Source organism: Cynoglossus semilaevis, chromosome 4 (genome assembly GCF_000523025.1).
Source record: "Cynoglossus semilaevis isolate Cse_v1.0 chromosome 4, Cse_v1.0, whole genome shotgun sequence".
NCBI classification, from domain to species: Eukaryota; Metazoa; Chordata; class Actinopteri; order Pleuronectiformes; family Cynoglossidae; genus Cynoglossus; species Cynoglossus semilaevis.
In genome coordinates this window covers 18,475,514-18,487,838 of record NC_024310.1, presented here as the reverse complement: position 1 = coordinate 18,487,838, position 12,325 = coordinate 18,475,514, and the positions used below count along the sequence as shown (strand labels likewise).

The window sequence follows — 12,325 nt, the reverse complement described above, 5'->3', positions numbered from 1 at the left end:
TTCCATCAGATAATTCCTTGTATGGTAGAATTCTGTTTCTAGATTACAACCAGCTGCGTCATCTAATGAAACTGAAAATTATTTGTTTTTGAGTGTTCAAGATGCTGATAACACAGCTGCACAAATGACCAAATAACAAAACGATGATAAAAACACCTTTCTTATATTAATGGCCTTTGTGAAAGGCATACATTTGAACCTTCATGAGATTTTCTATAGTTTTTGTTGGCTTTGTCTTAATGTACACATTCCTATGCTTCCATATGGGCAGAAAATAAAATAGTCCAGTGAATAGGTGTGCAACAAATAAACTTGAGGCAATAAATAAATAAATAAATAACCCAGAGTAAAAATATATATACATATACGAAAATATATAATGTGTGTGTTAATATTGCAAATCAGCTACTTGCAACGCAATGTTGCAAAAAATAAGTCCATCATAGGAAAGAGTCACTGGAACAACAACCACATGCTGACGCTTCACAGGCTCATACAGGTTGAAACCACATCTGGAGGCAGTCTGGGTCACATGTGGCCACATTCTTCTCCACGTGTGGAAAAACAAATATTAAGGATGAGCCCTGCAGTCATTAGTCCATTTTTTTTTGTTAAATAATACACGCTCAGTTACTCTACAAATTAAACATTACAAAACACTTGTATACTTGTTTCTATTTTTCTTCGTATCTTAATGTTATAAATAGAACATTATGAAGAGCTTTAACATCTGGTAGCACTGTGAGTCAACCTTTATGTTTTATCAATGTGTGGAAGCCTTCAGTCATCATCGCCGAGGCTGCTTTATAGTGCATGACCCAGTGCGCATGCGCGGCTGGTTGGTCTCGCGCCGTTGATAGCAGACTGAAACAGACTCAGAGCGTCTGCACGGTGTCTCACAGAAGCTCGGTACTGGAAGGAAACTTTTGTATAGAAATTTATTTACACACGACGTTTCTTGTTTTTTTAAACAAATAACCCTACTTAAGTGTGACTTCAATCACACGCGTTTTCACGGGGGCGTTTAAGTTTGTTTTTGCTTTGTTCTGTTTGACGCACACTCGGGACAAGTGTTTGCCATACAATGGCTCTGCCGCCAACTTGTTAAAGTCTATGAGTTCATCCAAGGTAAATTTAAACTTCTTCATTTTATTTGAATTAGTTTAGTGATTTGGTTCTCGGGTGACTCCAAGTACCTCAATGTTCTTATATATGACGAAGGAATATGTTGATTTTATAACTCTAAATTGACCATGGTCTTGAATGTGAGTGTGAATGTCCCTTTATTGGAGAACTGTATATGGTGCACTCTGCGATCAACTAATGACTGCAGGTGTTGACTCCAGCTCACTCTACAGCCTTAGAATTTTTCTTTTTTCTTTTTGCCAGGATTGGATAAACCACTTTGTTTTATGCTTGATGTTTTAATGCAGTTATTATTGTGTAATATTAGACTGACCTTACAAGCAATTAGTAACTTCAGAAGACACATAGCAGTCCTTTTTTTTTGTTGTTAATCTCATCTTTACTGAGGGGATTCAATTTTTTTTACTTTTTGAATCTCATCTTTAACGAGGGGATTCAATTTTTTTTACTTTTTGCATGTGGTTCATTTGGCCTGGCGGGATTTATGCATGGTTCACATTTTTAAAAAAACGTTAAATCAAAGCATTGAGGCAAAAAAAAAAGTGTTGTCAGTGTTTTGTTCTGTATCACTTTTCCTTGTATAAATATTGCAAACCTAAATTGCTTTTTAATGTTCAAAGTAGTATGAGATCTAATGGTGTGTCCACAGCTTGGTCCTCTGAGAATACGTCAAGTATAATGTTTCACAGGAATGGACCGGTGCAACATTTTCACTGCATTACAAGATTACTTTACTGTAAATGAATGCCAAAACAGAAGGAAATATTATCCAGGGCTGAGGTCAAAGCAGGTGATGGTGACTCAAGACACAAACACACACAAGAAACTAAAAATATGTTGCGTGTATTGTTCCTTTAAATAAGATAATTGGATTATGCAAATTGCTTTATGATATATAAGTAATGATGACAATATCTGTGTCACTGTATATCCAAAGATTGTTTTTGTTAGACATTCGGTCAGACTTCAATGGGTCTGTCTGTCAGAGAGAGAGCAGAATTAAGATTGAAAAAGCGACAAATCCAAGGACAAGTTTAAGATCATTGGATTAGCTGAGAGGACAAACAGTCTGAAGTTTCCTAATATTGACAAATGATAGAAAATGCACAGAGACAAGCCTGTCTTCTCCAGTCTAAGTAAAATTAAGGGCAGCTCGAAGGGTTTCAAAGTGCCATTTTGAATCCTTAGTAATCTGGTTTGCAAATACTGCAGGGTTCGTCAAGACTGTCAGACGTGTACTCAGGACAAGACTAAATGAGAGGACAGTCGAGACAGTTAGTCTGTTTTTTGTGCTTAAGTGATGCTGCGTTTACATTCCCCCCTACACCACAAACCCAGGACATCAGCCCAAACAACGGGGTTAGTTGCTCTTTAACAGTATGCTCAGAACCTGACGGTTACCCCTCTGAGAATGTTTAGGACTACTGCCAATGACTATGTTAGAGTTGCTCTGTGTCTCTGTCCGGTAACTGCGCCAAAATCAGATGACTTGTTTGTTTTTGATTGCATGCATGTGTCAATCAGGAGAGCTGCATGATGGACAGGAAGTATGGGGTGAACTTGCAGCTGCTGAGCAAGGAGAAATGTGTAAAGATTAGTGTAGACAGCAATGTACTATAAGTGCAAAGACAAAAGCAGGAGCGTAGAGAAGAGAGAGAGAGGTGCATTAGGAGGTGCACAGTCAGTAGCAAAGAGAATTAGTGCATCATGTAGAGTGAAAGTTTTGGAAAGGCTTCTGGTGGAAACACCTCTGTGTCTACTATGAACTGGGTTTTGTTATTACAAAAGTGAAAAGGTAAGACAAAGAACAGACATGACAATTTTAAAGTTTGTCTTTGTGTGTGTAGCGGTCCGGGGTTCGGGGGGGGGGGTGCAACTTGAAGGTTGTAAATCTGTCAGATCAGAACCACTCCTTTACGCCTTTAGTGTGGAATTTTTTACAATAAACACCTGGTGGCTAATATGTACTTACATATGCACGCACTTTTGTTGACCTTGTTAACCTTTGCTGCTGCTGTTGCGGCTGCTACACACTAAGCACAGCTTCTCGATGTGAATTTTGACATTTTAAAACAGGTTGACGCTTTCTGTCTCATATTGCAAATTGCAACAATGTTGTTGTCAGTGTAATGTCAGGAGCTGAAGATTGACTGCTTATTTCATGGATGGTTTAGTCTAGAGATGTCATAAAAAATCATCCCATCATTAATTGCTAACCATGCAACCATAGTTTGCGTCCAATCCAGACTGGATGATGAAATCTCTATTCTTTGTCCTCTTTCTGGTTTCATTGTCCTATAGCCTACTGCCTTGTGTCTATTTGGTATTTCCATTGTTTCATCGCAGCCACATTTACTTCCCCACTAGAAGAGACAAACAGAAGAGTCATTCTGTTTCTCCTCATTTTAAAGATTTCACTGGAGCATGCATGCACTTGCTTAAGGCCTGGAAAATATAATGATTTCATCACATTAATGTGGGAAGTCTTTTGCAGATGGAGATTTAACTGCGACTGTACTTATTGACAAATGTTAACTAAATTATATAGATGTGCATTTTCATTTGTAACTACCTTTGTCCTTGGAGTATTCAAATAGCTCTACTTAATTGACTCCAGTTGGGGTTTAATGGAATAAACCAGTAGTTGTATTCTCTATTTATGGAGCATTTGATTGGTTTTTAAATGTCTCTTGTGAGCTGACCACAGTGCCCACTCTCTTGACTCATAGACCCATAATAGCCAACCCTCACATTAGCTAAGATAATTAGAAATGTGTGTGTGTGTATTTGATAATCACGACAAAATGACATTTGTAACGTGAAATTGTGCTGGTGCAGCTGTGTGTACGCCTGCCTTTGCTGGGAAATTAAATAATGTTCAGTGTTTATCAAAGCAAAGAGGATGTTTATATTTGTCTCTGCACTTGTGTGTGCATGTGTTGCCTATTTGGTCATATGTCTTTTTGACTGCCTGTACTCCAGACAAATTTATGAGCATCTGCAAGCATGTAATTTGCTGCGTATCCTTGGCCATGATGGGGTTTTGTTTCCTTCCTGGTCATTTTGTTCAGTTTCATTACTTAAATTCATTACAGCTTAATCATCTGTGTTTCCTCATGAGTCGACACACGTGTGTTTGTGTGCTGTATTTTGTTGGAAGGTCAGATGTTGAGGAACATTTGACATGTATCATAGTTGAGCTTGTTTAAAAAGTCTTCAAAGATTATTCAAGTAGATTTTTTTGTTATTTAGAGTTTATATTTGCTAGTATAGAAACCTTTCTCTTTGACATTAAAGGGAATATAGATATATATAGATATATTAATGATATATTAGTGACACTACACCATAGATATTTGGATCATACATAATGTGTGCATAGTTTAATGCAGTGAGATAACATTGTATCTGCACTTTTGCATTCAGGTTTTGAACTTCACAGCATATTTGTTGTTGTTGTAATATATAAAATATTATGAGCTTCCTACAGGGGAATTAGCTCAAATGGTAGAGCGCTCGCTTAGCATGCGAGAGGTAGCGGGATCGATGCCCGCATTCTCCAGGCAACATTTTTGACTGTGGTGCATTGCTTTCATGGAAGAGACAAAAATTAAAACAAGGGCCAAGTTAACCCACATGAATTACCCAAACTGACCAGGTCTATTGTGTTATTCTCCAGTTTTGAAGTTGCTTTGCTTGCATGGCACAGCCACACATTAAGATACGAACCAGTTAAACCAGAATGATTCTCTAAACTGACAAATGTTCTAAGCCAGAAATACTCTTATGGACATAGTCAGTGAAATAGGCATCTGTTTCACATCTGATGCAGTTTTGGGTGTGGGAGCAGCAGGCTGACACTGAACACATGGCTGAAAAGCTTCTGTGTAATGTCTACCCTACTCCATGTTTAAATAAAAAAAAAACAACAAGCAACCACAAAAACACAGAAAAAAACACAAAGAAAATGTTTGATTAATAACAATTATTTGTGAAGTATCATTCACATAGCACTAAAGTGATGTTTCCCATCTGAAATGGTTTCTTGTCTTTCTGCGCAGAGGGGAATTAGCTCAAATGGTAGAGCGCTCGCTTAGCATGCGAGAGGTAGCGGGATCGATGCCCGCATTCTCCAGCTTCTTCTTTTTGATTTCCTATATATGGTGCATTTCCCTCATGGGTAAAGTAAAAATCATATTGTGGAACTAAATCAAGCAGAAAAGGCTAACTCTGAAGACAGGCCACAGCAGCTCTCATGTACTTCAAACTCTCACTACTCATAAACCCCCTTGTGTTTCACAGAGAATGTACAGAAATGTGGTACTAAATATAATGCTATAAATGATTCCATTTGCCTATTTAACAGGCAGTCAAATGTTTACTAGCACTAAACACTACTAGCAACATCACATGGGGGCTCACAATACTCTCTCTAATGCTGCTGGGTTCTTCAGAAGTGGAACTTCAGTGACAGTAGTCTGCCATTAAAATTTCACAATCATAGCTTTTATTTTTAATCACAACTGACCTTCAGCTCTGTCTTCAGGGAGACTCAAGGGCAGTAAACAGCACGTCTTGCCTAACAAAGTGAAAGCGTGTGTGTTTGTGTGTGTATGTGTGACTGTGTGTGTGTGTGTGTCAGCAAGGGAGATTAACAGTGTGGAGGGAGTGTCGCTGTCAGCAGCTCCTGCTGCAGTACATTGGTAGTACTATTCCTGTACTGACATGTGACCTGTGTTTAACGGTTTCTGGTGGGGTGCGTTCCCTTCACAAGGGGAATTAGCTCAAATGGTAGAGCGCTCGCTTAGCATGCGAGAGGTAGCGGGATCGATGCCCGCATTCTCCAGGCAACATTTTGACCACTGATACGTGGTGCATTTATGTCATCTGTAAAATATACATCACATAATAATAATAATAACTTTATCAATATAGCACATTTTGTACAGGCATGTACCTCAAAGTGCTTTAACAATGCTTCAGTTCAAAACTAACAGTTTGACAAAGAAGAAAACAGGGTTGACATTTTTTTTGTTTTTTGGTTGGGACTATTAAACCAGCAGAACTAAACCAATGCAGAACATGGGTCTGAAGTGCTGCATTCTCACAATGCATGAGGCACTTAACCTCTTCTTATTCTTAAAAACAAAAATATGAATAATGTGATGGTGAACCTAATATCCTATAAATAATTCTAATCCCGGAATAAATTGGCACAAAGACATGCAAACAAACTTTGTTAACATGGCGTTGTTTATGGCTTTTTTTTTTTATTAAAAAGGTTAAATCTTATCTGTTGCTGTTGGAAAAAGTTCAAGAAATCAGCTGAGAGAGAGTTTCTTAGAGTCAAACAAGCACATGTCAAAACCATGAACTATGCCTTTAACCAGACCACCAACAAAGTAAACAGTCTTGGCACAGACTCTAATCATGGAGTCATTCGTGATGTCATCAACCTTAAACCAATAAAGGCTTGTTAAATTAAAACTATGTCAAAGCTCTGACATAGGTATGAGTCAATGTTAAATAGAATTCTTGTGAAGTCTTTTCTACTGAATAGCTTAGTGTATGACACATGTTAGAAAAGACAAATCCAGTAATGTCGACAGGATTGCTGACTGACAGGAGCAGATTGGTTGTAAAATTCCATGAATCATGTTCTGACCAGCAGTGGATGGAGTGGTTGATGCCATCATTTCCGTACTTGTTGGAAGGAAAAGCATATTGTTTGGTTTGCATGACCAACCCTGCTGGTTCTTGGCATTTATTTTTAAAATCTACAGGGCAATTAATTAAATGTAACCAAATTAGCTGCATTTGGTGTTTCTCTTTTATTTATATATTTAGTAAGTTGCTAATATGAGTTTAGGTTGACATTATACAACTATTACACTTTATGGGAAGACAAAACATTGTGCTATGACTTTGAGGTTTCTTTTTTTCTTTTTTTTTTACCAACAAGTAAAAGATATTTGGTAAAAAACAAAGTACATTTGGACTTTGTGTTTCTTTTCCCCACATTTGGACATGACTTTAACAAGTACTGGCCTCTGCTGTCCTCTTGTGGAGGAGTTTTGCTTTTCATTCTATGTATCTTTTTTTTTTTTTTTTTTTTACTAAATGTATATCAATTTAATTATTTTAATTATTATAAATACAAGCCTTAACAGGGAATAAAGTGGTTCTTGTCTTGCCTTACAGCAAGAAGTTCACTGATTTGGCTTGTTTGATCTCCACTCTTGCATGTTCTCACTTTCTTTGCTAGGGGATTTCCAGGTATTTCTGCTTCTGGCATCCAAAAAATCCAGATCAGTAACTAATTGTAAATAACTAATTAATTGTTCACTCCAAATTGACCACATTGCCAGTGTGAATTTTTGTTTGTCTCCATTTGTGGCCCTAGGATAGACTGGTGAGATATCCAAGTGTACCTGGCACCTGTTGGTTTGGCTCAATCCCCCATTCCTGGAACCCTTAAATTGACAAAGCTTCAGAAGATGAATGAATTATTATTTGTGTTAAATGATCTGTCTCTTTCATTTTCAGAATGTGAAGATGCCACATTTCATTGACTCCCTCACTGAAACGTCCCTGGACATCTTATCCACCAGTATTTACCATACAGAACCTTACACAGCCGAGACCTTTATTTTGAACATCAGCAACTTCAGTGGGACCAACATCCTTCACTGCACCTATAAAGAAGAGTTTAAACGCATTTTACTGCCCACGGTTTACACCCTCGTCTTCCTGCTGGGCCTCCCTCTTAACTCTGCTGTCATACTGAAGATATGGAAAACTAGACCACACCTGTCCAATAACAACATCTACATGCTGAACTTGGCTATAGCCGACTTTCTGTATGTGACATCGCTGCCGCTGCTCATCTACAACTATGGCAGTAATGACTACTGGCCCTTTGGGGAATTTGCTTGTAAGCTGGTCAGGTTTCAGTTCTATAGGTGAGTTGTCTGAGGAGTGATGTCCAGCTTTGTCCTCCTAAATTATCTTGGATGTGGACAATTTCAACTTTAATTCTTTTTTTTACATCCTTGTGAATTAATTTTGAGTGTTTGAAAAATGTAAAAACTTGTCTTTCTTCTCTTTTTGTAGTAATCTGCACGGCAGCATTCTCTTCCTCACTTGCATCAGCATTCAGCGCTATGTGGGCATTTGCCATCCTCTGGCGGTGTTGCACAACCAGGGTGGCCGTAGGATGACGTGGTGCATCTGCTTAGGTGTTTGGGTGGTGGTCGGCCTCCTCTGTGCTCCTACTTTTCACTATGCTGCAACAGGAATCCAGCGTAACCGCACCGTATGTTACGATTTGAGTCCTCCACGGTTTTCTGTGAACTACTTCCCCTACGGTATGACTCTGACCTTCCTCGGCTTCCTGTTGCCTTTTGTGGGTGTGATGGCGTGCTACTGTCGGATGGCACAAATCCTCTGCCGCCCACTGTCTTACGAGAGCGTCGCCGCAGCCAGTGTGGAAAAAAGGGACAAGGCGGTGAGGATGATCATTGTGGTGGCAGTGGTTTTCTGCATTAGTTTCCTGCCATTTCACCTCACTAAGACCATGTACCTGGTGATACGTTCCTTACCTGGTGCACCGTGCCAGACCAGGAACTTGTTTTCCATTATTTACAAAAGTACCAGGCCGTTTGCCAGCATGAACAGCTTCCTGGACCCCATTCTGTTCTATTTCACACAGCCACGATACCGACAGAGCACCCAGAGGTTTGTACTTAAGATCACAACTCTCAGGGACAAAGTCAACAGCACTGTGTGAACAAAGAGATTGAACTCTGACCGAACCGTAACCGAAGCACAGAAGAAACTTAGGTGGCTGCTCCAATCCCCTGTGGCCACAAAAAAAATAACAAAGAAAAAATACAAAACACAACTTATTTCTGGCAACGGTGCGAAAACATGACATGGCAAAATGATGTAACAATAGGAGTTTAAATAAATTTGGCCAATTGTTTGAAAAACCTAGTTTTTCAAGTGAGAGATGAAATCCTAAAATTGCATTACATTTTAAAATATTATATTATGTAAGTAACTTTCCAAAAAAAGATGATTCTATTTTCAAATTAAGATGCACTTGAAATAATGTTGAGGCTTCAGCATGAGAAATAATCATTTATAACTTAAGGCTATAAATGAATGTATAAAGTGTTGGGAAATCAGTTCAACTAATTTCCCTAAAGTTTTTCTTTTTACACAGGGCATTGTAACCAAATATACAGTGTTACTGCTAATGTTTTATCTCTAAGCCTCTTCCAAACATGCTTTTAAATGGCAACGTTTCATCAAGGTGGACTTTGAAAAAAAAAAAAACATTCATTAACATAATATATTGTTGGGTAAACAAACAGTACAACTACCATTCAAAAAACATTCATTAATATATAATACACATACATAATATATTGTTGGGTAAACAAACAGTACAACTACCAGCCCACCAGGGGGCACATTACATTTTTTTAGTTTACATGATCCTCTATGCTTTTAATTCAATTACTCTCCAATTTTACCACAGGTATACAATTTTACCACCCTCCCCTGAAGACTACTGAATTATTTGTGGGATCATTAAAATGGCCGACAAATGAATAAATTGGGACCAATAATCGTAGGTATATTTATTTACCAGTAGAAAATATTTGACAACTCCCAAAATGTAGTCCATTGTTTATTTTCTTTTAAGCTGCTACGGTACTGGTTTCATCCAATCAAATTGGAAAAACCTGAGCCAATCTGAGAGAGAGGAGAGAAAACACTGTTGTGTTGAATAGAAAGAAAACTAGCTCAAGACTAAAGTGTTAACTTAGTTAACAGGTACGTTTTCAACGGGGGGAGGGGGGGTTAATTTACATGATATTTTAACTGGTAACTGGTTTCCGGTAAAATATCTAATATTGGCAATGTTAATAATGGTGTATGATGTAGCTTGTAATAGCATATAGCCTCCACTAGGTGGAGACCAAACTGCAGAAATAATAAAAAAAATTTCTTTTGTAATTTTTAATGTACTTTTACATATCGTAGTAGACCAATGAACCCCTTTAGCTCAAGAACCGTGTAACAGATCGACACACTATCTGTGGGTCAAAATTAAAGCACATGTACACTGTTCCCCGCTAACTGTTACACAGACATGGCCACTCCACATTAATGCCATAATAAAATGACAATTCGGTCTGCACTTAAAAAAGCATGCATATTGTTCAGTACTTGATTGTGTATAAAATATGCTGTGTATAGTAGGAAGTCCTACATGTATAAATGTATATGAACCCTGTTACTGACTTTTGTCAAATTGTGATCAATATTCTTTATGAAATGAACAGCATTTAGTGCAAATGGAAACACTGTTTTTTTCTAATGCTTACAACTGTTTTTTTTACTGTAGCTAAGTATTGATTTAAAACATTAAATTCTTTTTCATATTTCTATTTTTGTTTTAGAAACTACCTTCAAGTTTAATTTTAGACATTTTCCTTAGCACTCAAATGTGAGAATTCTCTGTTCTGCAGAGAATCGTGTATGTTTGTCTGACGTTACACCTGATTCTAAATTGCACTGATGAAGAGACATGGCATTGTTGATGGATTTTTTTGTGATTGTGCCTCACTGTGTACATGCTTAACTGTGAACGGGGATTTTTGTTGTGTGTTGTTGAATAATGTTAGAAACTGTATATGTGAACAGCATGATAATTGTAGCGTATACTGTATATTCATCTAAACTTGGCCTATTGTGCACTGGGCTCTAGGATGAAGCAAAGCTATGACTGCACTGCTGTGTTTCTGTGTCAGTTTAATCAAACTTTTTTTGACATTCAGTGTATTTTATTTCCTCCATGTGTGTGTATTTGTGCCTGTAGTCACTGTGAATAGATGTGAACCGTTGAGTACTGTGCCAACCTTCGTGTCAGTATTATTTAGTTAGACATTTTTGTACTCCAACAGTGAATAATTTATTATAAAGGTACGTCATATTGTGTATAGCGTTGATTTAGAGTAAGCTTTTGCAGCAACTAAGTAAATTCTAAAATAGTAATTATGACTAGAAACTGTCATTAAAATCAGCAAATAATGGAAAAGCCAACTTGTCTTTATTGATATGAAATGTTTGTTTTAATTAATGCAGATTTATATCTGTGGCATCCTAATTAGCACACAATTTAGATGGTGGGTTTTGTGGGTGTAGTTATCTTTTTCTGAGCAACAAAATTCAAAATGTAAGAAAATAAGAGTTCCCTTTTTTTGCACTCACATCTACTGTATATAGTCTGCATCTTTTAGTCTTTGATAAATTAATTTTGGAATTTAGGAATTCCAACAAGTATTCTTCTATGTTACGATCGGTACTTAGTGATCCTTTGATGAAAATCCACATGTTGCAACAGCAGTACCACAAACCACACAGTGATTTTTTTATTTTTGTTTAAGAACTAATTATGGGTATCAGTAATGATTGTTATTTACAATTTGTAAAATTGTGGCAAACGAAACCACAAGAATTTCAAAACAAACTCTGACCTAAGAAAACAGGAGACGTATTTTTGATTTGCTTTAATCAGAACTCCGTTAAACAAAATACCAAGTTCTGGCCTTAAATCTATATCTGCGCAGTACTGCAGACTCCACACTTTACTGCATGTGCTATCTTTCTCACAATGATAATGGAAATTCTGGCATGTATTTCGGCTGAGAGGCTACATTTGAACCGCGGAGGGCGCTGTTGTACCCATTCATTCATTCATCTCTCTAGTTACTCCAGTGAGAGTGAATGCAACACGGAGAATCCCCCCTCGGAACAAAAGGCGACCACAGAGGGTTTATTGTGCATCGGTGTAAACTTTTTTTTCCCCTTCTTTGACCTCTTTTTCTTTCCTTGACTGCTGATTTACTAACAACATAAAAACACAACGGCTGAAATATGAACGTGCACTTGGAAGTGTGCCATATATTTAGCTGATAGCAGTATTTTCCGGCTAAATATGCTAACAAATGCTAAAACAAAGAATGCAAAAACAACTTTAATTTGTTTTCCTGTAAAAAACTAAACAAAACAATGATAGCGGTAAAACTATGTCTATATCAGTTGTATAATATTAGTTTTATGAAGTCATGGGGAAATACATCATGTAACAGCACTTTCTTTCGCA

At 37.5% G+C, this 12,325-nt stretch overlaps 1 protein-coding gene and 3 non-coding genes across 5 annotated transcripts; all 4 read left to right on the top strand.

Annotated features, from left to right (window-relative positions):
• Nucleotides 1-830: 830 nt before the first annotated feature.
• p2ry6 (pyrimidinergic receptor P2Y6) lies at nt 831-9,074 on the top strand. Of its 2 annotated transcripts, none has more exons than XM_008309783.3 (3): nt 831-1,128; nt 7,693-8,108; nt 8,260-9,074. In XM_008309783.3, the coding sequence occupies exons 1-3, from the start codon at nt 1,114-1,116 to the stop codon at nt 8,933-8,935; spliced, it is 1,107 nt and encodes a 368-aa protein (XP_008308005.1). In that variant the 5' UTR covers nt 831-1,113; the 3' UTR covers nt 8,936-9,074. The 2 variants fall into 2 exon arrangements, with proteins under 2 accessions (XP_008308005.1, XP_024911067.1); XM_025055299.1 differs by lacking the exon at nt 831-1,128 and adding an exon at nt 1,639-2,941.
• Nucleotides 4,636-4,708, top strand: trnaa-agc (transfer RNA alanine (anticodon AGC)). The gene has a single exon. It is a non-coding gene; the product is annotated as a tRNA-Ala (tRNA).
• On the top strand, nt 5,209-5,281 carry trnaa-agc (transfer RNA alanine (anticodon AGC)). The gene has a single exon. It is a non-coding gene; the product is annotated as a tRNA-Ala (tRNA).
• trnaa-agc (transfer RNA alanine (anticodon AGC)) lies at nt 5,920-5,992 on the top strand. The gene has a single exon. It is a non-coding gene; the product is annotated as a tRNA-Ala (tRNA).
• Nucleotides 9,075-12,325: the final 3,251 nt, after the last annotated feature.